Source organism: Anguilla anguilla, chromosome 5 (genome assembly GCF_013347855.1).
Source record: "Anguilla anguilla isolate fAngAng1 chromosome 5, fAngAng1.pri, whole genome shotgun sequence".
In the NCBI taxonomy this organism is placed as follows: Eukaryota; Metazoa; Chordata; class Actinopteri; order Anguilliformes; family Anguillidae; genus Anguilla; species Anguilla anguilla.
The window spans coordinates 30,740,949-30,764,756 of record NC_049205.1 but is presented as its reverse complement, the minus strand read 5'-3'; the positions used below and the strand labels follow the sequence as shown (position 1 = coordinate 30,764,756).

General features: G+C 39.6%; 1 protein-coding gene across 1 annotated transcript in view; it reads right to left on the bottom strand.

Annotated features, from left to right (window-relative positions):
* Positions 1-16,880: 16,880 nt before the first annotated feature.
* The window catches only part of bbox1 (butyrobetaine (gamma), 2-oxoglutarate dioxygenase (gamma-butyrobetaine hydroxylase) 1), a 60,208-nt gene continuing 53,280 nt past the window's right edge, over positions 16,881-23,808 (bottom strand). Inside the window, exons 6-8 of the mRNA XM_035419234.1 lie at positions 23,530-23,726; positions 17,522-17,688; positions 16,881-17,175 (exon numbers count right to left, since the gene is read on the bottom strand). Coding sequence (XP_035275125.1) covers positions 17,015-17,175; positions 17,522-17,688; positions 23,530-23,726 — 525 coding nt within the window. The 3' untranslated portion in view covers positions 16,881-17,014. The remainder of the gene's footprint in view (positions 17,176-17,521; positions 17,689-23,529; positions 23,727-23,808) is intronic.

Genomic DNA, 23,808 nt, shown 5'->3' with positions numbered 1-23,808 from the left:
TGCCTTACATCTGTCCATTTTCATGAAGGTATAGATATGGACCTGTCCATGGGTTTTGTATTTGAGTTCTAATGCTTTCTCTTTCTTTGTGTTTGTTTCCTAAAGGTCTAAACAATTTATATAAGCAAATATAAAGAAAGACTAATTTGATGGCTCAAAAAAAAATTCAGGTTCTACAACAGAGATGGGCAACAACAGATGTATTTGTTTCTGGATTCCATGCCAACTTTTGGCCATAATTACTTAATTAGTCCAAACATTTACACTATCTGACATTTTAGCTACATTTCTTCATAAGCGCACGAATGACAGCCGAGGACTGTTCTTGCGTCCCTACAGTATATGAAACATTTTACTGTGATCTCATCTATGGGTGAACCAGTGTTGGTGTATACGGCCAGTTAGCTCATTCAGCCAGGGTAACTCGTGGAAACAAAAACCTGCATACACACCGGCCCTCCAGGACTGGAATTGCCTACCCCTGTTGTACAAGCTAATACACACACAAACATAGACACACACACACCACATTTCCAAATAATGTGGATACCTCTTCTAATGAGTGGTTTCGATAATTTCAGCCACACACAAGCATACAGCCATGCAACCTCCATTGACAAACACTGGCGGAAAAACGGGTCGTACTGAAGTGCTCACCGACTTTCAACGTGGAACTGTCATAGGATGCCACCTTCGCAAGTTCAATTCGTCAAAATTTCTACCCTGCTAGAGCTGCCCCAGTCAACTGTAAGTGATGTTCTTGTGAAGTGGAAACTTGTGGGAATAACACAACACAACAGCTCAGCCGTGAAGTGGTAGGCCGCACAAGCTCACTGAACGGGACCGCAAAGTGCTGAAGTGTGTAGTGCTTTAAAATCATCTGTTCTCTATTACAATACTCACTACAGTGTTCCAAACTACCTCTGGAAACAATGTCAGTACATGAACTGTTCATCAAGAGCTTCATGAAATGGGTTTCCATGGCTGAGCAGCCGTACACAAGCCTAAGTCACCATGCGCAATGCTGGAGTGGTGAAAAGCACGCTGCCATTGGCTTTGGAGCAGTGGAAACGCATTCTCTAGAGTGATTAATCATTATCTAACAAATCTGGGTTTGGTAAAATGCATGGTGCCAACTGTTAAGTTTTATGGAAGATGAATAATGGACTGGGGCTGTTTTTCATGGTTTGGGCTAAGCCCCTTAGTACCAGTGAAGGGATCTTCAAGAGAATTGTGCACTTTCAACTTTGTGGCAACAGTTTGGGGAAGGCCCTTTCCTGTTTCAGCATGACAATACCCACATGCACAAAGCAAGGTCCATAAAGAAATGGTTTGCTGAGTTTGGTGGGTAAGAACTTGACTGGGGGCTGTTACAGCAGCAAGGGGGGTCCAACTCGTGATGTTCAGGTGTCCACACACTTTAGTATGGAAATTTAGTATGTATGTGTGTGTATATATATTGCAATCAATCGATTCACATGTGGTTCTCAGCTTACTTACTGTGAGCTCCATAATGATTGAAAGAGATTTTTTGGCTTTATTTGTAATCAGACAATTTACATGTGGTTCAAGTGCACATTCTCCACTTTTATTTAAGGGTATTTATATATATTTTGGTTTCACCACATATAAAATAACAGCACTTTTTATACATAGCCCCCTATTTCAGGGCACCATAATGTTTACAACAAAATTTGACCAGAGATGTGCTAATGAATGTCAAGGAAGCCATAATGAGGCTGAAAAATAAGACAGATATAGTCAGAGACATAGGCCAACTCTAAAGGCTAACCAAAATCAACTGTTTGGAACATCAGACAGAGAGCACAGGTGAGCTCAGTTATCACAAAGAACCTGGTAGGCCAAGAAAGATGTCTGCTCCTGAAGATGTCTGCAGGCATCGATGTGTCAGTAACCATGCTCCTCCACACTTTGCTCTTGCCATCACTCCGATACAAGTGAATCTTGGTCTCAAATGTCCACACAGCCTTTTTCCAGAACTCTGCAGGCTCTTTTAGGTACTTCTTAACTCACTGTAACCTGGCCATCCTGTTTTTGAGGCTAATTAGTTATTTTATTAATTAATTCTGTTCATGAAGTCTTCTGTAGACAGTAATCACTTACACATCCATGCCTGCCTCCTGAAGAGTGTTTTCAGACAGGTGTTTTGTGTTTTTTTAAATCATTATGGTGAGAATTATTTGCTCATCAACTGTAGAGGTCTTCCTTAGCCAACCTGGCCCTGTGCTCTCTTTTTTAATGATAGCCTAAACAGTTGATTTTTGGTAAGCCTTAGTTTTGGCTCATGTCTCTTTTTATTTTATTTCTCAGCCTCAGAATGGCTTCCTGGGCATTCATTGGCATAACTCGAATCCTCATGTTGACGAACACCAATAACAAACTCCAAAGGCAATCCAAAGCCTAGAATCAGGATAGATACTGAAATCTCTCATATACCCGCACTAAGGAAGCAATTGAACGCATCTAACTAATCATAACCACCCATGAAGCCATTTCTCCCAGACATCATGGAGCCCTGAATGTGGGTGGGTGACAGGGGTTCACTGTGTATAAAAACTGCTTTAATTTCTACATGGCGAAACCAAACTGCATAAAACCCATTAATAAAATCAGAGAATTCCCATTTTAACCACATATCAATTGTTCTAAACTTGTGGAGTACAGAGCCAAATCATGAAAAGCTTACTGTGTATGGGTTATTAGGAATGATTATCAGTTGTGGGTTACATCAATTTTAAGGATGAGATCCACGTCCTTTCCACAATATTGCATACTATGAAAATATGAAGTTGTCAGGTGGCTTTCCAATGAAATGCAGATCCCCATTGTAGGAAAAATTACATGTATTCTGGATATCCATTGTACATAGATCTTTGACTGTCCTGCTTCATGCAGAGTACACATATTACAATTCTTGAAGATCATAAATTAGCATTTTGCATGTGAGAAAGACACACAAAACACTAAAGTTAAATCAGAGGAGTCATTATACAATTTATTGTCAGTTCCAGACCAAGAAACAGTATTGGGTCGATATAATCCCACCCACTTGGCACTGATGCTGGTCTATAAGGTTAAAAATATGTCTTGCAGGCATTAATTGATATTTGCATCAACAGGACAAAATGAGGTTTCCACAAAATTTCACCTACCTGACAGGAAAAATAGAAATGAGTAAACATGAATTTAAAAGGCTGTTTTGCATTTTGATCGAATGGTACAGACTCAAAACATTCCATGTTAGAACTTTCAGGTTTGGTTTGGCTTTTTTTGGCAGGGTGGTTGGCACTGTAAATGTTTAATTCAGAGAGAGGAGGGAGCTGAGGGAGTAATTTTTCAAAACCTTATTCCAAAGATCCCCATTTATACTTTGATTCAATTTGGACCTTTAATGTATACCATTTTCAAATATTGTTGCCAGTACATCAATTGATATTTTATTTATGTAGGCTACATTCTTTAAACAATACCAGTGTATGAATGAAGGCTGTTTTTTGTTGGACAGACATTTTTTAACGGGAGGTAATCTTCACATTGAAAAAGTGTTCATTGAATGCAATGTTGTGTATTTTGTCCAATGTTTTGATCTGCTGTTAGCAAGGTAATTGAAAATGATTCAAGTATTTATTCAAGAACAATGTGCCATTTCTAATGCCACCTCCTCTCTTTTCTGGTGTCTATACCGTAACTCAAACTTTTCAAACTATTGTGGGTCAATGGCACCTGGTTGTGTGACTTCATGTAAATAAATGTCAATAAATACTGGATTATGAAAAGAAAAATAAACAATTTTAAAACAAATAAATGAAAAAAATAAAAAACACTTAAGGCTACTTATAAATGGCTAAGAACACCAAGCCACAAACTATTTCTATCCTGCAGTTTGAAACACCATGGGGCGACATAGCTCAGGAGGTAAGACCGATTGTCTGGCAATCAGAGGGTTGCCGGTTCAAACCCCGCCCTGGGCATGTCGAAGTGTCCTTGAGCAAGACACCTAACCACTAACTGCTCTGGCGAATGAGAGGCATCAATTGTAAAGCGCTTTGGATAAAAGCGCTATATAAATGCAGTCCATTTACCATTTACCATGAAACTTAAAAAAAACACGTTCTTCACGCAGCTCCATACATTCCTCATTATCCATTTCTGCATAAGGATTACGGAAGTTTAAAAATGAGATGATTGCAAAAAATGTAACATGTTTATTGGTGGTACTTTATATGACTGAATGATCATTGGTTGTTTGCAGTCCCTCACTGCTACGAGAACACGGGGGAAATAATTATTGCCATTTCTGCTCCCACCATTCACAATGGTTCACAGTGAGAGGAGGAAGTAGTGTTATGCACCTCTGTGTACAAAACGTAAACAAAAACAGCCATATTTTAAGCTTTCATTGTTTTCCTGAGGAAAAAAATCAAAAGAGGAAGCGGGTTCAAGATAAAATAAAGTCAATATACAGTGGATTTGTAGCGTACATTTTAATAAGGTAGACATGCAAACTACTAAACTACTCTAATGTTTTAATAAATTGTCCATAAGTAAACATTTTTAATGAACATAACACTGCACCGTGAAAACATTTTGAACCTCCGAGTTTGTGTAGCTACTCGCTTTTTTCAGTGACCTGTAGCCGTGAGCTCACACTACCACCTGTCTTTTACATTGGATACTGAGACAAAAGAACATGAAAGGGACATTTCTGGATGTCAAATTTGACATAGAATGTAACCATCTGGCTAGATAGGTTAGATTTTGCTAAATAGTGTAGCCCACATTATATTACTGTAAGAAAATGAATAGGAATAGCCTCTTTACAAGCTGCACAACATTTCTGATAGTTGTCTACTATTGTATAGTATGTGTAAAACACTTAAAATTTAAGAGTGAACAATGGCAACACTTTCATTAACATCCTTAAGATATCATACGTTAGTAGATATGCTAAATGGCTAACTGGCTATAAATAAGCTAGATAGAAAATAGCTAAAATTAGCTGACAAAATTTCCCTTGCAATTAAAAATAAATTCTCCATGGAGAAAAAAATTACTTATGTCCTTTATCCAGTTTTCACCTTTGGTCTTTGAGGGTTCCACCACAGAGTTCGAAAGATTAAAATTTGTTTGGCATGAGACACCATCACTATCGCCACAACCAGGATACCAGTTAACACCTATATTGTGTCACTTCCTTTTTCAATTTTACAGCAAGAGAACGGCCAAACTGTTTTCAGTACATTTGTGAATTCTTCATGAATCCGGAGTAATCACTGATAGATAAGAAAATGTCAGACCTTCATCAGTCCCTGGGCAAAGAGGGCTCTGCCAAGCAAGGATTCCATGTGTCCATGTTTTTCACTGTGTCCAAGGGGTCCGCTGCTGCTGGCAGCGAAGGTCACTCATCCCTCAGCTGCTGTCCGTGGGGGAGCCCCTTCTGAAGGACTCTCTTGGCAAAGTGACAGGGCAGCGAGCTCCAGCAGTTCCCCTGGACCGGACAGCGGAGCTGCGGCCTCCAGTGGTACCTTGGGACTGGGTGGTGGAGCTGAGGCTTCTGGCAGGTCCACTGGTAGGGCACGGTCTCCATGGTGGTGAGGGTTTCCACACCACTCACACCACAAGGATCCACCTCTTCCTCATCAAACTCGAGGGTATTCCATTCATCGCCCAAGCAGGTACCCAGGCCCTCCGTGGGTCACCCCTCCAGGTCCATCCTGGGGCTGGGGTAGGCCTCAGCAACCAAGGCAGAGGACATCCCCCAGATAATCCAGAGGGCAGACCTCTACAACCTTCCAGATAAAGGGCCAAGTTTCATTACATGGCCAGCTGGGAGGAAAGCTGGCCTGCAGTGACTTTCTGGACCTGTGGTGCCTCTTACATGACATGATTACATTTTTTATTTTATTTTTTTAAAGGAGAAAAAAAGTTTTTCAAAAATTCTGGAAGAAATTACAAAAAGAAAAATCTCTGTCCACCAGGGGCGTTATGCCTGCATTCTCCACCAGTGTGAGGCAGGGCTGGGGGTGGCCACTGCTCATGTGGTCAACAGACCGGAAAAACACGAGAGCAAAGTGTTGGCTTACCACCTTTTATTTGTCCCAAAGCATTAAACAATAGAAATCTTCAACAAAACGAATGGCTTAACTGGCAATCAAAACTACAAAGAAAAGGAAACCGCATACACCAGCTCCCAAACTCCTCACCTCTAGGCCTGGGAGCCATTTTGAGGTCTAAATGGGTCAGGGTCTAAATTTAGTTCCTGGGGCTTTATTTTACCCCCCAAAAAGTTCCTGCTCGGGGGGTAGTACTTTCCGAAAGTATAGGAACCTTTTGGGTGGAGCTTGCAGCGCTGAACATTTCTGATTGGTCGAGTACTCGCAGCATTTTTTTGTATTTATTTTCACCCGCCATGTTTGAAAATATGCAGCCGCAAACCAATTTATTTTCATAATAACTTCAAATCAAACTTGTATGTTATGCGGCGCAGTAGCCTAGTTTTGGTTATAGCCTGCCAACTTCTTGGAATTATAACGTGTGCTCTTCTGTTCTTTTCTTGCTTTAGTATTCGTTTTATAAAATGCTAAGCATTCGTGCTGGGACAGCATATTACGTAGGCTACCAAAACATTCAAACGGATTAATTCGGTTGTTGAATATTTTCTTCCGGATTTTCTTTGTTAGCCCGTTGTAATTGACTCAAAACGTTTGATACAGTTATGTGAGGTATGCGGTAGTTCTGCGTAATTCACATTGGTGATACAGTAAAAGCAAACTGGAAATCACCTTCCGCACTTTTTGTCAGGGTAAAATAACAGGTTAATTCTAGTAATCGTCCCTTTAGCTTTTCAGACTGCCGTAATTTTACTCCATTTTACTGCCATTCTTCAATTCCACGAAAAGACCAGGAAGACTATGGACTAATTTATGGTGCATGGTTCGCATCTGGAGGGCACACTTCGCTGCTCGGCTAGCAGTAACTTCGAAGGAAAGCAAACGGTGGCTGTACCACTACTTTAATTTTGGTGGAAACACGGCTTTATACACCCCATAATTAGGTAATAGGCCACAGCTGATGTGATTGCAATGAACTACAGCTGTGGCCATACCTGTCTGTAGGGCTGGTGTTGCCCCCTGGTGGGCAGCACCCTTATTCCCTTCCTGGCACCACAGAGGACTTAGATGGACTCTTGCATTGTATAACAGTTTATTTGAATTTTTGCTCAGACAATGTGCTGCCTACCAGAACAGGAAGGTGCTTTTGCAAACAACAAACCATGGATAACCAAGTTAGTCAAATATATTAAAAGAAAAGAATTGAGTTTTTAGGTGTGGAAATAGGGAGGAGAAAAAAGGGTTCAAAAGATATTTAAGAAAAATATTAGAGGCCAAGTACAGCTACAGGCAAAAGGTGGAGTCTAAATTGCAACACAGCAGCATGGAGGAAGTACGGAAGGTGATGGAGAAAATTACAGGCTATAAACCAGCCAGGTTTTTGAATGAAGGAGGCAGACAGAAAGCAAACATTGAATCATTTCTTCAAAAGATTTGGTAAACAGCCCCCACCATGCCCTCTACCTTTGGTCCTGCTTGAATGTATAGCTGACTCAAACAAAACCTCCTCTGCACGTCTACATGTCTCTGCTGAGGAGGTCAGGGTGGAGTTGAGGAAAATACACCCTGGTAAATTGGCTGGACCAGGCTGGGATTAGTCCCCATTTACTCAAATCATGCATAGATAAGTTCGCTCTGTCTTTGTATGTTTATTAAGGCTCTCTTTGAACCTCCAGAAAGTACCTACAGTACTCTGCGGAAGACTTCATATTTTGTACCTGTACCAAAGAAAGAATGTCCAGTGGTTTTGAAAGACTGCAGGCTGGTGGCACTGACATCACACATCATAAATTCACAGGAGAGGATTGTCCTGAGTCATCTGAAAGCTCTGGTGGGATGGTAGGACCCCCTCCATCCTGCAAACAGGGAAGGCACTGCAGTGGAGGATGCCATTTTATTTGTTCTGCGTACTGTCTGTTCACACCTGAAAAACTTGGGCAGTATAGTGAAGATTTTATTTTTAGATTTTTCACTTTTAATACAATTCAGCGTCTAGTTTTACAAGAGAAGCTCATTAAAATGCAACTGGAAAGTGCTGTGGTGGCATGGACCACTGACAGGAAGAGCACAGTACGTCAGGGTACTGGGCAGTAAATCCGATGTGGTGATTAGTAACACAGAAGTGCCACAGGGGATGGTGCTCTCTCCATTCCTTCTCCATCACCCTGCATACCACTGACTTCCATTATAGCACTGGGAGCTGCCTCCTCCAATGATGACACAGTCATCATTGGATGCATCAACAGGGAGGAGGAAGAGGAATTTATTGAGGACTTTGTACACTGGTGCAGTAGCAACCACCTGCAACTTAATGTCAATAAAACTAAAGACCTCTGGACTTCAGAAGAAAAAAATAGTTCTTTGACACCCATGTTTATTCAGGATGCTGAGGTGGAGGTTGTGACATCCCTTAAGTTTTTGGGTGTGAACAAGCTGGACTGGATTGTTAATACAAAGGCAGCTTGAAAAAAAAGGTCAAAGCAGACATTATTTTATTCAGAAACTGAGGTATTTTTATGTATGCAGCAAATTGCTTTGAATGTTTTATCAGAATGTTATGGCTAGTGTTATTTTTTTATGCATGTGTGGTGAGGGAACATCACTGACAGCTGATTGGGTCAGCTGGTAAAGAAAGCTGGTTCCGTGGCTGGATTGCAGCTTAACACTTCGGAGGAAGTTGTGCAGTTCAATTCAATTCAATTCAATTTTATTTGTATTGCGCTTTTTACATAAAAATGTCACAAAGGCACTTTACAGAGTAGCAAGGCAAGAAACAGAGCAAAAAGGACAAACAGAGTAAATACCAGGCCTGAACCCCCAAATAGCAAATGAGGAAGAGGGCAAAAGTCCACTTGATACTGGACAATGCCTCCCATCCCTTGCACCTCCTTGCCCAATATAGAAGCTCCTTCAGTCGGAGGCTTGTCTTCCCAAGGTGTTCTACAGAGAGGTTTAGGCGCTCTTTTATTCCTGCTACAATCGAATGTTTTAACGAGTGTCTTGGATGGGGAATATTGAGGGCAGGATATGATTAGGATAGTAACTTTTAGGTTTTTAGGCATGTTTTAGGTATTTTCTACATTTTATTGATTTATTTATTTATTATCTCCATTCTCCTGCTGTGTTGGACCATCTGTATCTGTCACAAAACAATGTTATATGTTTTGCTTTTCTTCTGGAAATGCTGCTGGGTGATATCCAAATTTCTCCTCATACCTCTATCTGTAACAAGGGAAATTTAAGTTCTCTTCCATTGGCGCTTTAAAGTTTGGATAGTGTCAGATTCTATGGGATGGTCTTTTAACTTCTTTGGGCGTGAGCATGATGATGTCACCCAGAAATGTGAAACGACTTCCCCGGGAGTATATACATTGATGTATCCTTTTCTGGGAGGAGACGAGCATCTGAGAAGCCACTTCACTCATTTCCTCTTATATTGGGACATTGGAGGGAGGGAGGACACAAAGATCGTTTCCAGGCAACGCACTGTAAAAAAATGATTCCGGGGTTATGCAAATAAAACCTGAATTACAAATTATGATTTATTTAATAGATCATCATTTTCGTATTCTCCAGATAGTCTTATGTTCATTAAACATAAATTCAGAAGACTATACTCAATGTATAAGTCTAGAAATCAAATAATTTTTGCTTGCGTTTGAGTAACAAGTAGAGGAAATAGATTTGGTTGAACACATTTTCTTCAGTTACCTGAGCCTGGTATCGCGAGTCTATCCATTACCAATGCTGTGATGGAGTTACGCGTACAGTTACAACAGTGGATTTGTTGTGGCCACTGAACTCTATGATATACGCTCTATGATCGTGGTCAAGAAGTAGTGGTGGGCGTTCCCATTCCTTTCAGGGACACAAATCCTCTGACTCAGTTCCCTAAAAGAATTTGTTCCTGGATTTATTCACTGGTTCCTTCACAGCTCTCGTCCTGACTACTGCGAATGAGAACAAGAGTCATGCTGTGACTGGTTCCAACTTCTGACTCTTCGTTCACTGACACCAGTTCCTAGTGAATGAGAACGAGAGTCATGCAGTGACTGATTTCGACCTCAAACTTCAGTTCCTGCAAGAAAAGTGACATACTTTGCATGTGAATTCCTACAGGACCCTAGCACAGGCCAACCATGTTATTATGCAATTCACAGATATTTTCAAAACATTTAGGCAATTTAAAAATTAATAGCCTATATTGGCATATTTTCTTGAAATTTATTCAAGTAGTGTTTACTGTTAGCTCGCAAATCAGTGGCACAAGTTAGCCTACTAAATAATTTGCAAAAGACATGGGTTGATGATAACAATATAATGTTGGCTATATGCTATTTTATTTTATTTAAAAAAGCACATTAATTAGCAGTGCGGGACAATTGCTCATGAATTTGTAGCTTTATTGGTCCAGATGTTATATAGGCTAGTGGATCAAACAGGAAGACACGTAGGGCTGCGGCGACTAGTCTTAAACTCGTTCCAGTTCCGGACCCGGACCCAAAGAATCAGAACGTCCGGTTCCTTCACGGATTCAGTTCCCACCGCTTTAAGTTCAGGAACTGAACTGTTGTTGCTTCGGTCACACCGATGGGAGGGGCTCAGAGAGCAAAGCACGCCTCGCTCAAGTGATGGTTAAATAGTAGCTGCAGCTTCAGTGAATGCCAAGTTCTCCCCATTTAAGTTACTGAGAGCTGAACGAAAGGAACGAATCTGTACATGGAGGTGAGTCAGTTCCTTTTGTTCACCAAAAAGATTAATTCAAAAGGAACAAATCTTTCACAAACTGCACACAAGTTCCAAGAATATAGCAAACAGTCGCAGACTTTTGCAAAGACAAGACACAAAGCAGCTCAGCTATTCAGCTGAATTTACTCTGAACTGTACTTGGTTATTTACCGAAGGTAAGGCTTCAAGTCTGATATGTACCTTTTAGGAAAGTTGGGTATTAGTTAAAATGTTGGGGAAATCTTAACTAGAAAGCTGAAAACGCTAACATTACTGTAAATTGCATTGAACATAGCTAGCTGTAACGGTGTGTTATAGAGGCATGCAGTTCAGTCAATGTGAGGAATTACCAATGCTAATTTTTCTCTTTAGTTTGAGACAATAGTCTATCATGTATTTTTTCTGTTTGCCCTGAAACAAGTCTCCCTTGAGGCAGAAAGTGTCAGTTATTGTGTATGACTGTTTAAAAAAAGATGTTTTTCAATAAATTGATAAATGTCCCTTTGAGCTCTTTGAAAGAATTAATTTTAGCAGAGACAAAGGCTTACATTTAAAGTAAGAAAATGAAGGTAACAGTTTGCATGGACCTTCCTGAGTTGACACAACATAAAGAACTTAATTGGAATCACTCAATATATTGATTTAACCTTAAGTCTTCTTTGTGGTAATGCATGAATCATAATAGTCCTGACTTAATTTGACTGTATAATTGTAATGATGACGCATAACTTAATTTTACCTAAGAACACAGCACATTAAAGCAACTGAAAAAGATCCATGCAAACTGTTACCTTACTATTATTTTTTAAGATAATCTGAACACCTAATTTTTGTACAGTGCAGATGAGACAAGGTGGTAATGGAGGAAAGGAGGAAACATTTTTCAAGTATTGGGATGCACTCCTAGTTTTGACTAGCAACTAGCTTCTGTTTCTACAGCAGGCCAGGCGCTTGCCGCCCCGGGTCCTAGCACTGCCAATTTGCCGCCCTAGACGATCACCTACAGTTGCCTAATGGACAGTCTGGCCCTGCTTGCGGAACACCACTTCCCGTAGTAGCCCAGATAAGAGCCACCCTACTACTCTTTGTGTTCTACCTTTTTTTCCAAGGAATAATTCCATCTTGTCCATAATGATACATTTTTACATTAAATGAAAGTTAAATTGGCAGGCCTATAGTTTCCTGGATAAATAAGGTTCCCCTCTTATATATCTGCATTTTATTACCTTGCTTCCAGTCATCAGGTATTTCTCCAGTTTTCAGAGTACATAAAACTACCCATCAGAGGTTTACAGATTATCTCCTCTATCTTTCGGAGTACTCATGGATCTATGACATCAGGGCCTGCTGCCTTACTTGTCTTTAGTTTTTCTTCATGCCTTCTCAATATCTGCTTTCAAACATAAAACATTAAACAAAGGGTACTATACATAGAAACCATATATCATAAATGTGGAGAACACAAATAATTTTGCAGAAAATATTTTCAAAACTTTTATTAGGTTCTCAAAACAGAAAGTCATGCATAAATGTGCAGCAGACATATAAATTGCACGCATATTACTATACTACACAGGACCCTCCTGCCACCATGTTTGTTTCAAACTGTGATTAATGTTCATAATTTTTTGTCCTGATTTTTATATCATATACACTGCACCAAATAAAAAAAAACAAAACAATATTCTGTCAATCTGCTACATACAGAACAGATGAAATACAAGATGACTAAATAAAAACAATTATCCTGAATTGTCCTGAAACTCTATGATTATGTTAAAACTGAAATAAGGCACTAGTCCATAAAGGCAGGGACACTCTTCTCAGCAGTGGATCATGATATCACACATGTAATAATGAATCATAGTCATAATTTAAAAAAGATGGGTTATTTGCAGTAATGTACAACTATAAACTGTCACCAGCTCACATCTTTTGACAAATGCAAAGAAGGATGTGAATTATATCAAACTATTTATATTAACATTATAATAGATAGCATACAATAAAAGTGATTGGACATTTTCAGAGTGTGATAGCATAGTCATTACATGAGTGACAGCACTAATGCTAAGAAAATCTGCCAATTAGAGCTTAACAGCTGGTTTCCTGAGTACTAACAGTGTGAAGACAAAAGCTCAAGCTAGTTTGTGAAAAAAGAAAACATTCATTATGAAGGCTATTATGATATAACCATTATGAAAATAACCTGAATGGAACCACCTGAGTGTATGATTGACAAGTCCCATCTCAATCAATATAACATACATTTTAAAGCGATCTACATTGAACCGAATGAACAAGCAATAGCCATTAAAAGAAAAGAAAGAAAAAAAAAACATAAGACATAGTTCTATTTTCACTTATTTTTTCCAGTTTTTAAAATGCTATAAGCAGTCATCTACAAAGTGAACATTTAACCAAAAATAACACAAATACATGCTGTACTTTACAGACTATAAGTAGACAAGCCATGTTATGTCTGTGAATGTATTAAAGACTTAGTGCTGCTTCAACAAACGAGTACTTCTCCACAATGAAGCCTGTCTTATTAGGTAGGATCTGTAAACGCTGGGAATATGCTGTTTACCAAGGCAAAAAGTTGTTTTCTCCCTCCCAGAAGCATAATGCCAAAATATCCCCATGTTATGCTATATGTCATCAAAATAAATTTTACAGGAACCCTGTCTGAACTCACTCCTAAACTCTTAATTCCAGATACTGTCCTCTGGTCCCCAGCCTTGTGACTAAGGCTATGTTTACACCGCATATCTTGATGCCCAGTTCTGATTTTTTGCCTACATCCAATTTTTCTGACTGCCTGTTTCCTTTTAAAAGTGACCCATATCCGATACCTGAGTTTACACGGTTTATACCTGAAACAACCCGCATGAGTGCACGACGGTTTGGTTACAGATACGAAAGTAAACAACCATGCCGCCACGGCCATGTCGCCATCAACAATGGACACAAAACGAGACAGAAATAATAATTCAAGCTGTTGCTTTTTCAAGCATCTTTGGTCCGCAACGAACATGCCCTTTATTTTGTATTTTGGCCTATACATTTGGCCTGTAAACGTAGGCTAACTGCTATACTCACACCTATGGCTATGAGCCTTCTGACTTCAGAGTTAAAGGTGATGTGATCACTAGAGTGGCTCATTATTGTTCTTGATTAACTTTGAATGTGTTAGAGGAGCTTTATACGAAAAACTTGACTTGTTTCATGTCTAACTTGAAGTTGAGTTAGTATCATAATTTTGCACATTTTTTACCATGCAAAATTACAGTAGGTAAATAAACATCACAAAACAAGGAATTCCAACAAATCTCTCCAGACTGGTGCATTCAAGCAGGCTCTTTACATAGCGGTTCTAATTGCCTGATTAACCTCAGGTGTGCTCAATTTCCAGGTATGCTATTCCCTCCAATGACAGAGGGTGGAGCCCACAATGTTGCAGATTTTAACCCTCCTGTTATGTTGCGGGTCAAATTGACCCTTTTTAAAGTTTGAAAATCTAGGAAAAATACTTAAAATTATTTTTTCAGTATGAAACTTCTTCTACTGGCCTTAATTAGTGTAATCAACATTTTAAATGAAAATGGTTCATTTCATGTATTTGCAAACCCCCCCTGTATGGGGATTGACCCGGGAACATTTTTGCTGTACCTAAAAAATGAACAGAACAGGAGGGTTAAGTCAGATGATCAGTAAACGCAAGGGTTCCGTTGTAACAATCTTAGCACATGGTCAAGAGTGCATGGCGCAAGTGCATTTAGGGCAGGGCTGTCAACATTGGCCAAAAATTACATTCAAATATTCCTTTAAAAAAGTTCAAATATTTAAGTGTTGAATTACATGTCAGAATTTGACTAACTTTCAGGCTGTGTTAATTGCATGTCCAAAAGGCGGCTAACCAGTACAACGAGAGACATAACTAGCATAGATGCATTTTATGGAACACAAACATGAAAGCAGTCAAGCTGAAAAACTTGCACTGTTTACATGAACTTTTGACATCTTTTTGAAATCTAAAAGAAAATTTTATCCTGATGGATAATTAAAGAATAAAGTGCTTTTTTCTTTCACATTTAAAAAATAAATTTTTATGCTCGATTGGCCATTTTTACAATTCAAACAGCATATGAACCCATTGTTTGACAGCATAATTTTAATGTGTGTCAAAATCCACTTTTGCTAGTTTAATGGCAGATAATTGAGTGCAAAGTAAAGTGCCAGGTTCAAATGGGCACTTAAACATAACATGCGATAAACCAATCAGAGTGTCATCTCCCATTCCCTTTAAAGCCACCTGCATTTGCATCTTGGTGGATTGCTATTATAATCGCGGATGTAGTAAGACTGTGAAAGGAAAGATTTATTGCTGAGGAAACAGACACAAGTTTAAAGCATCGGAGCAGAGAATATATGGCAACAGTAGGGTTCAACTAAAGCTCTTTAATATAATTTTGTTCAGTTATGGAATAACGGGAAATCAGCAGGGTTGTAATTGGTGAAAGCATGGAAACCTGGTCACTGTAATTTAAAATATAATCTTTGTGTTTTGAGGGTTGTATTGTAATGTTCCATGTCACTTATCCAGACATCTGAAGCGCATTTGCAGCACTCCACTTTCAATGCTTTCAATTTAATTCACATCCATATTACATATTATTGTCCCTTTTTATAGTCAATTATATTTTTAAAAAGGGTATTAAATTATTGCTGCATTAGGTGCCTTTCTTTCTTTCTTTCTTTCTTTCTTTCTTTCTTTCAGGCAATGAATAACTACAGAACTACTGTCACATTAAAAACAGCCATATTAAATATTGCAGCAATGTTTTGGCAGTGTAACATACAAATTAGATTGCAGCCATGAAAGTCTGTATTGGATTTCCACAATTATGGTTATCCTTCTGAGATATTTAAGGATAAGAGATGGAATAATCAATTTAAAGCTCCAGTTACAGCATTGTCCATCCATTATCTATACTCACTTATTCCTGGTCAGGGTCGCGGGAGGTGCTGGAGCCTGTCCCAGCATGCATTGAGTGAGAGGAAGGAATATACCCAGGACAGTTCACCAGTCCATCACAGGGCACACACATCCTTCACTGACAAAGTCATCACACACTCAAACCTAGGACAATTTAGACTCAAATTAACATAACCTGCATGTCTATGGACAGCGGGAGGAAACTGGAGTAACCACTGCACCATCATGCCGCCCTCAACAGCAGTGTGCATGATAAGTTTCAACTGCTATATTTTCTTACCAAGCTAAATGGCAAGTTACCTTAAACACTTGAATATGGCTGGCTACCCATTACAGGGCATAATAATTTACCAAATTGAGGACTTAAAACCTACAACTGGGCATGAAATGAATTTAAACACCATAGTAACAAATAGGCCAGCAGAAAAAAATACACAAAATTAAGATCTTAAATATAAGATTTGTCCATATATTGTTTGTGTCCTTTTTTAAAGGCTCCAAAGAGTTTCATTTTCAGGCTTTGGTACCATTTCATACTTCATCAAATGAGGATAAAAAACCAATTTTTATTTTGCATATTTATGTACATTTTAATATTAGCGATGGAGATTATTAAAATGTGTTCTCTTTGCATTCCAGCTGGCTTCTGTAATGGAATCCTTAGATATGAGGATGTGCGGGTGTACAGTGTTCAATTGTTCTATCACAATATGGCTCTTATGCCTACTATATAATAGTTCCCCAGTTATAGGCTAATCAAAACCCTTCTGCAATGAACATTCTGGAGTAGAAAGTGTGTTGTGCAACACAAGTAAATAGAATAAGTAAGGAGCCCGCTAACCAAACATTATAAGATACCAGGGATGAAAGATATTTTAGCTGTTCAAGAAAAGAATGATGTTGAAAGCCAATTTCTATACTCCCAATGGAGTTACCCAAGACTACATGCAAAGGACACTCCAAAAATTGCACTGTAATTAAAAATGAACTAGTTGTTCTGGGAAATAACGAGGAAAGGAGAATAACTGGGCTAAACATATCTGTCACGTTTCATTTATTATTAAGGATTTTTTCAAAACAGGACAGAAATTCAGATGCTCCATATGCCAATTTAAAGGACTCAGACCAAAAGAAAGAGACTCGATGGTTTGAATGTTTAGGTCTCCCCACGAATAGCCTTACGGAGGATCCGCAGACGAGACATCACCTCGTCCCAGTCTAGGTACGCTCCTTCCAGATGCCTCAGGTTCTCTGTGTGGGAAACATAGCTCTTTCGCCCGTGGAGCAAGCGCCAGTTATCAAAGGTGGCCACATCACCTGCCAATCACATTCACACAAAAAACAACATCTGGAATTTAGAATCACCATTTGATTCCGGCAAACTGCCAATGGAATCAATAACATTTTGGGAGAATTTCAGAGCTAGAAACCCTCACAGGTTCATAGTCACAATTCAGCTTCAATTATCTGATAAGTCATGTACTGAAAGTCCTTATGGCTACCTATTGTATTGCTACAGCCATATTTGAATAAATTGACATGGTAACAAAATTACCATGTGAATACATAAAGCTACTTTAAACCCCATTTTGCTATGGGTTTTAGAATTTCTACTTAACAGAATCAAAATTAAATAAAAATAAAAAATAAAAAAAACACTGACCTAGTTCCATTTTATAGGTGAAGATATTTTTAGGTTGGTACATGAGATCCACAAAGGCTTTCAGAGAGGAGTAGAAGGGTTGGACCTGCTCCAGAGGTATGTCCAGTATCGAGTCCCTGGTAGCATTGTTGTAGTTGATTCTCACCACCTGTCCGTCGCAGTCCACACTGCATGAATCAAAAAACAGCTCAAATCTTCTACGAAGGACCCCATAGTACAGGTTCACGAAAGGTTCACCTTATCTTACTTGCCAAACTTTTTTACTCATTAACGGTAAGACAGTTGCTGTCAATTCAGAAGAGAACTGTAACACCACCATGTACCATATTACTGCTAAATGCCTGAAGCTATGCAGGTCTGGACTTCCGGGAAAAATAAGCTTCTGCTTGACATGGCGATGGTGGGACAATAGGGGGCAACGTTCCCTATGGTCAAATAAACTCCATACTGTGCAGTGCAGTGCAGTACGATGTAGGAGACACACTCTTGCAGATCACATTGGCCATTCCAATGACATTCTTTGGAAAGAGGAGGGGGTGTCCTGACTAAAATCCCAACCTGGTCCTGCCACCTAATCTTACTCAATTTATTTGGCTAAACTGATGTGTTGTGAGTGATCTGACATGAAATGCCTGCCATGCACCAAACACGTGGGTGCTAGACATTGGTGGTGGCTGAGGAGAGTTTCCCCCTTATCACTGTAAAGTGCTTTGATTTTCATTTTTGTTGACAAGTTCACATCACTGATAAAACAAACCATTTTAAAAAGAATTCCTTAAAACTAATTTACATACGAATCATTGAACCTGTCCTTTCAAACCATAGGCCATCGGCACATTATTCTGCCACCTACATTAATAACCACCCGGTGATTTCCCCTTCTTTGCAAATACTAACTCCGCAGAACTATTAGCACTCTATAATAGGCACTGTGATCTTTGAAGAGCCTGAAAGCCTTGATTTGCCTGTAAAAGATACACACACAGTTGTGGAGGCATCATTTTTACTCCTGTAAATAGTTCTACACATGTACTAATGGTCTGTTTACTATTCGGCCAATAGATGGCAATATCCTCAACATTTCTTAAAATGCTCAAAATGCAGAAAGATTCAGCCTTTGCCAAAAAGAAAGTCACAGGATCTGCATTGTTCCCTACTCTTCTACAGTCACTTCAGCTACTCTGTCTATAAAAACTTTCACCGAGCGAATATGTAAAATAATGCAGGGTATCTCGGAACACCTACACGCTACATAAATCCTGTGCATATCCATATGCTAATATAAGACCACTTTGATTGGTTTATTAACCTCCTTAGAGGTAATAAACCAATCAAACTGGCCTTCAAATACAAGTCAAAAGTGTAAAAAATAATCATGCATTATTTACTAAAAACTGTTGAAAAAAATGACTGGAAACTTTTCAGTGATTCCACTGCTGTTGGTTAGAACAGCACCAAAGCAGAGATGTTGTTACCATGGAATTCCACGTGAGTCACTGTGCAGATCATAACCATCACTGCAGGTGGCAGAATGAAATGCAGATGCGGCTAGCAAACAGAAAAAGAGTGAAAAGCAACAGTGTGGCAGATGGAGTGAAGTAAAGAAGCGTTTCACAGAGAATGGCTCCAAACCAGAATCCGAACCAAGAAAGCTCCATTGGTCTCAGTATATAGTTGAAATTTTGTTTAGAGTTAGCTCGTATCCAAGGTCTGGTTAAAAAAAAAATAAATTAATTAAAAATCCAGCTAGGAACTAGGACGTCACTGCAAAGCACAGAGAGCCAATTACATCATTACAAATGTTCCACTACCACTATCAATAATTCACCCCATTGGACATTTAACTACAACCGCCAATGAAAATCTCATCTTGAAATGAGCCAATTACTGGATAATCGATATCAGGCAAAAGGACATTGTAGGAACTTGTCACCATTTTGGTTTTATTTGGAAGCGAGCTTGCTTGCAAATGAATAATTGCCAAAAAAATAAAGTGTTGCTTTAACAGGTGAATAATGTTTGTAGGAAGCTCCTTCATTTTTCATTTAAATGCATTATCTATCATTTCACATGCAGACCCCTCATAATATTGATTCAGATAGCTACATGACCAAGGTAGGGCAGTAAACCTCAGACTGGAATTTGGAATCATTACTTTTGAACCAAAGAAGAGTGTAGCTGGCTACATAGCCATGTTTCTTTCATTCATACAGCTGGCTGGCTGACTATTTAGCTACACAGCTTTATTAAAGCATCTGCATAGGTGGCTTCAGCTCATTTCAGAAAAAAAAATCAATCTAACGTTACTGAGGTGTAGCTAGTTTAGCTGGACAGCTAACTAGTTGCCTGCTTAACTAGTAGCTACTAAGCTGTTCTTTGAATGTTTCATTAACATAAAAGACCACGCTAAATTATAATCTGAAGAGAAGCACGTTTTCAGCATACAAAAATGGAAAGTTACTCACACATACAAAGCACTGTCTATAAGTTATGAATTCAAACTAGCAAAATCAAACATGCCTGCCATTGAAAGTATTGATATGAAAATGAAGCCAAGTTACTAGAACATTTTTAGCTTGTACAGATTAAACAAGCTGTATTCCAAAGCAATGCTACCCAATGTTTCCTAAATTATTTCAAGTAACTTGGCCCTGTGTTTTTTCATCTTATCATTTTACAAAGGCCTACATTCCAGTTGGTCCACCTCAAAATTCCACAACACGGCACAAATCGGTACAGATGGTCAAAAAAACCAGAGGCTTGGGGAGGACATCCCTCTACATCTAAAAGGATGTGCATCTGCCTTTTCACAATCTTTTGTGGTCTAGTGCAGATGGTGCTTGGCCCACTGGAGCCTATTATTTTTAACAGCACTAACCAAGGCTTTTTTGCTGATGCACATCCTCTAACACTAGCAGATCATCCTTGCTGTTTCACTGTAGTCAGGGGAACTGGTTTCTCTCTAGTTGCATTGAGTTCTTCTACTTGTGGTGCACTTTTAGGATGGTTTTTCATGCTAGAAAACACAAGATATTTGTCTACTGGCTCTTGATCTTCCTGGTCTTCTCCTGTTAACATTACTGCCCATCAGCAGGCGCTTTCTGAGTATGTACTTAACACTGCACCTGGAAATCATAAGCGTCTTTGCACCTTCTCACAGAAAATAACCTTCTTTCCACAATGTTTCCTTTGCCCCGCACATCTAAATCTTCTTATTTCTTGCAAATTTGGTGCCTATTGTACTGTACTTGCTCTACATGCTAAAGGTATTAGGCCACCTGGGGTTTTAAAAAACTTAAGGTAGATAAGATTTTACTAAATATAATAAGGTGTTCAACTGGGTTGAGATTTGGGGACTGCGAAGGTCATAGCATATGATTCAAGGGTCACTTTCATAACCCATTCAGTGACCCTTCATGCCCTGTGAATGGGGGCATTGCCATCCTGAGAGACCACTCCAATCAAGACAGAAATGTTTCATCATAGGATAAAGATGATCACTCAGAATAATTTTGTATTGATTTGCAGTGACCCTTCCCTCTAAGGGGACAAGTGGATACAAAGCCAGGAAAATGCCCCCCACAGCATAACAGAGCCACCGGACCCCCTCATTGTAGGGGTCAAGCATTCAGGCCTGTACTGTTCTCTTTGTGTATGCCACACATGTACTCGCCCACTTGTCTAGAATATGGTGATTGATGACTCATCTTACCATATCACTTTTTTCCACATCTCTGTCGAGCAGTGCCTATATTTTTTGCACCACTGAACCCTCAAGAGTTGCTCTTCTGTTTTACATATCGCACTAATGCACGAGCATCATGGTCATCAAATATGCGCTTTCAACCACAATTTTTGATGAACCCCTGACCAACTAGGCGTAGACAAGAGGGTATTGCATAGCGCTGCAAAATGCTGTGGTAGCCCTTTTGGTTCAGGGTGCCAGTCACTCTGTGAAAGTCGCCAACTCTGAATCCAGCAAAAGAGCCCCAGACCATCACGCTTCCTCCTCCATGTTTGACAGTTGGTGTCACACACTGAGGAACCATACTTTCACCTACTCGACGGCCTACAAAACCCTGCGTGATGAACCGAAGATTTTATTCATCAGTCCATAAGACCTTCTTCCAGTCTTTAGTAGTCCACTGCCAGTGCTTCATGGCCCAGGCAAGCCCCCTTTTCTTATTTTGCCATTTTAGCAATGGCTTTCACACTGCCACTTGACCTGTCAATCCTGCAGCTCGAAGTCTTCTCTTCACAGTTGAAACTGAGACTTGCTTATTTCAACCACTGTTAAGCTGTGCTTGAAGCTGTTGTCCTGTGAGTCGCCTATCACGCAAGCTGTTGACTCTCAGAAACTTGTCTTCTGATTCTGTTGTGACTTTGGGTCTGCCAGACCTCTTCCTGTCAGTTTCCTCCAGTTTCCAAATGCCTTTTGATGGTGTAGGAAACCATACTCACTGACACCTTGGCTTTCTTTGCAATTTCTCTAAAGGAAAGACCTACACTTTTAAGGGCTATAATGGCCTGTCTATCTTCCTTTGTTAATTGTCTTTTTCTCGCCATTATAATAGCAATATATAGCACCATAATTCATTGGACAGTGATACTTTTTTTGTTATTTTGGTTCTGTACTCTAGCACTTTGAGTTTGAAAGGATACAATGACAATGAGGTTGAAGTGCAGACTGTCATCTTTAATTTGAGGGTATTTTCATACATATCGGATTTTAAGGTACAACAAGTATTTGTTGAATTGGCTTCACAGATATGTTTCGTTAGGCAGGTGTATTCATTTGTGTCGTTAGTGAATGCAGAAGAGAGCTGTTGATGTCTAGTTTTGATTCTAGACTTTGCAATTGCCTTTGAAGATTGTTGTTGGGGTGTGACAACATGAGGAAGACAGCAGTGTTGATGCAAATTAAGCTGACCGTCATAAAGCTCAGAAATGAAAATTAATCAGCCTGTTCCAACACTGATTTTATACAGACAGAGGGTTTGTAAGTAGTCAACAAAAGTTGGGATACCTGTTGTAATTGTTTGCATAAACTTTCAAGGCTTAATTTACTTCCGTTGCTGCAGAAAAGCTGTAAGTTGTTAACCCATTACTTGCTCCCTGAAAAAGGCCTCCTTTATAAGGCCTCTGAAATTTACATAATTTTCAGTTTTTGGTAACCTAAACTTTTTTTTAAAACCTCTGGCAGTCTACCGCTTACCTTTGTACCATTTCAGGTCATTCACTGGGCTTGAACTGCTCAAATTTTAATAAAACTGGAAAAACGGTTGTGTTCTCAAACTTTTGACCGGTAGTGTATATATATATATATATACATTCACCGGTCACTTCATTAGGTGACAGGAGTGGCACCCGGTGTGGTCTTCTGCTGCTGTTGCCCATCTACTTCAAGGTTTGACGTGGTATGCGTTCAGAGATGTTCTTCTGCACACCTTGGTTGTAACGAGTGGTTATTTGAGTTACTGTTGCCTTTCTATCAGCTCGAACCAGTCTGGCCATTCTCCTCTGACCTCTGCCATCAACAAGGCATTTTCGCCCAGAGAACTGCCGCTCACTGGATATTTTCTCTTTTTCGGACAATTCTCTGTAAACCCTAGAGATGGTTGTGCGTGAAAATCCCACTAGATCAGCAGTTTCTGAAATACTCAAACCAGCCCATCTGGCACCAACAACCATGCCACGTTCAAAGTCACTTAACTCACCTTTTTTCCCCTTTCTGATGCTTGGTTTGAACTTCAGCAGATCGTCTTGACCATGTCTACATGCCTAAATGCATTGAGTTGCTGCCACGTGATTGGCTGATTAGATATTTGCGTTAAAAGGTGCAATTTACAGTTGAATAGGTGTACCTAATGAAGTGGCCGGTGAGTGTATATGTGTGTGCCTGGAAAAGTGAGGACTCAGTAAAATATGATTACTTTCTGTACCCATGAGGTCTAACAGTCATTGCCCTTGCATAATGTTCAGATTAAAGATTGAATGGCTTTACTTACTCAATGATATGGTTCTTGGATTGCACAGCAAAGTCACAGTAGTCAGCTCCACTATCGGTGAAGTCGACCAGGAGTGTGGAGAGGGTGTGGAAAGCCTCTGGATTCTCCCAGTGCAACTGATTGGCCACATGGAAGCCATCCACCACCTCACTCTCACCACCCTGGTGCGCTTGGGTGAGGCAGTGCAGGAACTGGACCTAGGGGGCGGAAATTACCAACAAGCTAAAAGCAGGAATAATAAATAATAATAACAATAAGGACAATACAATGAATGGTAGG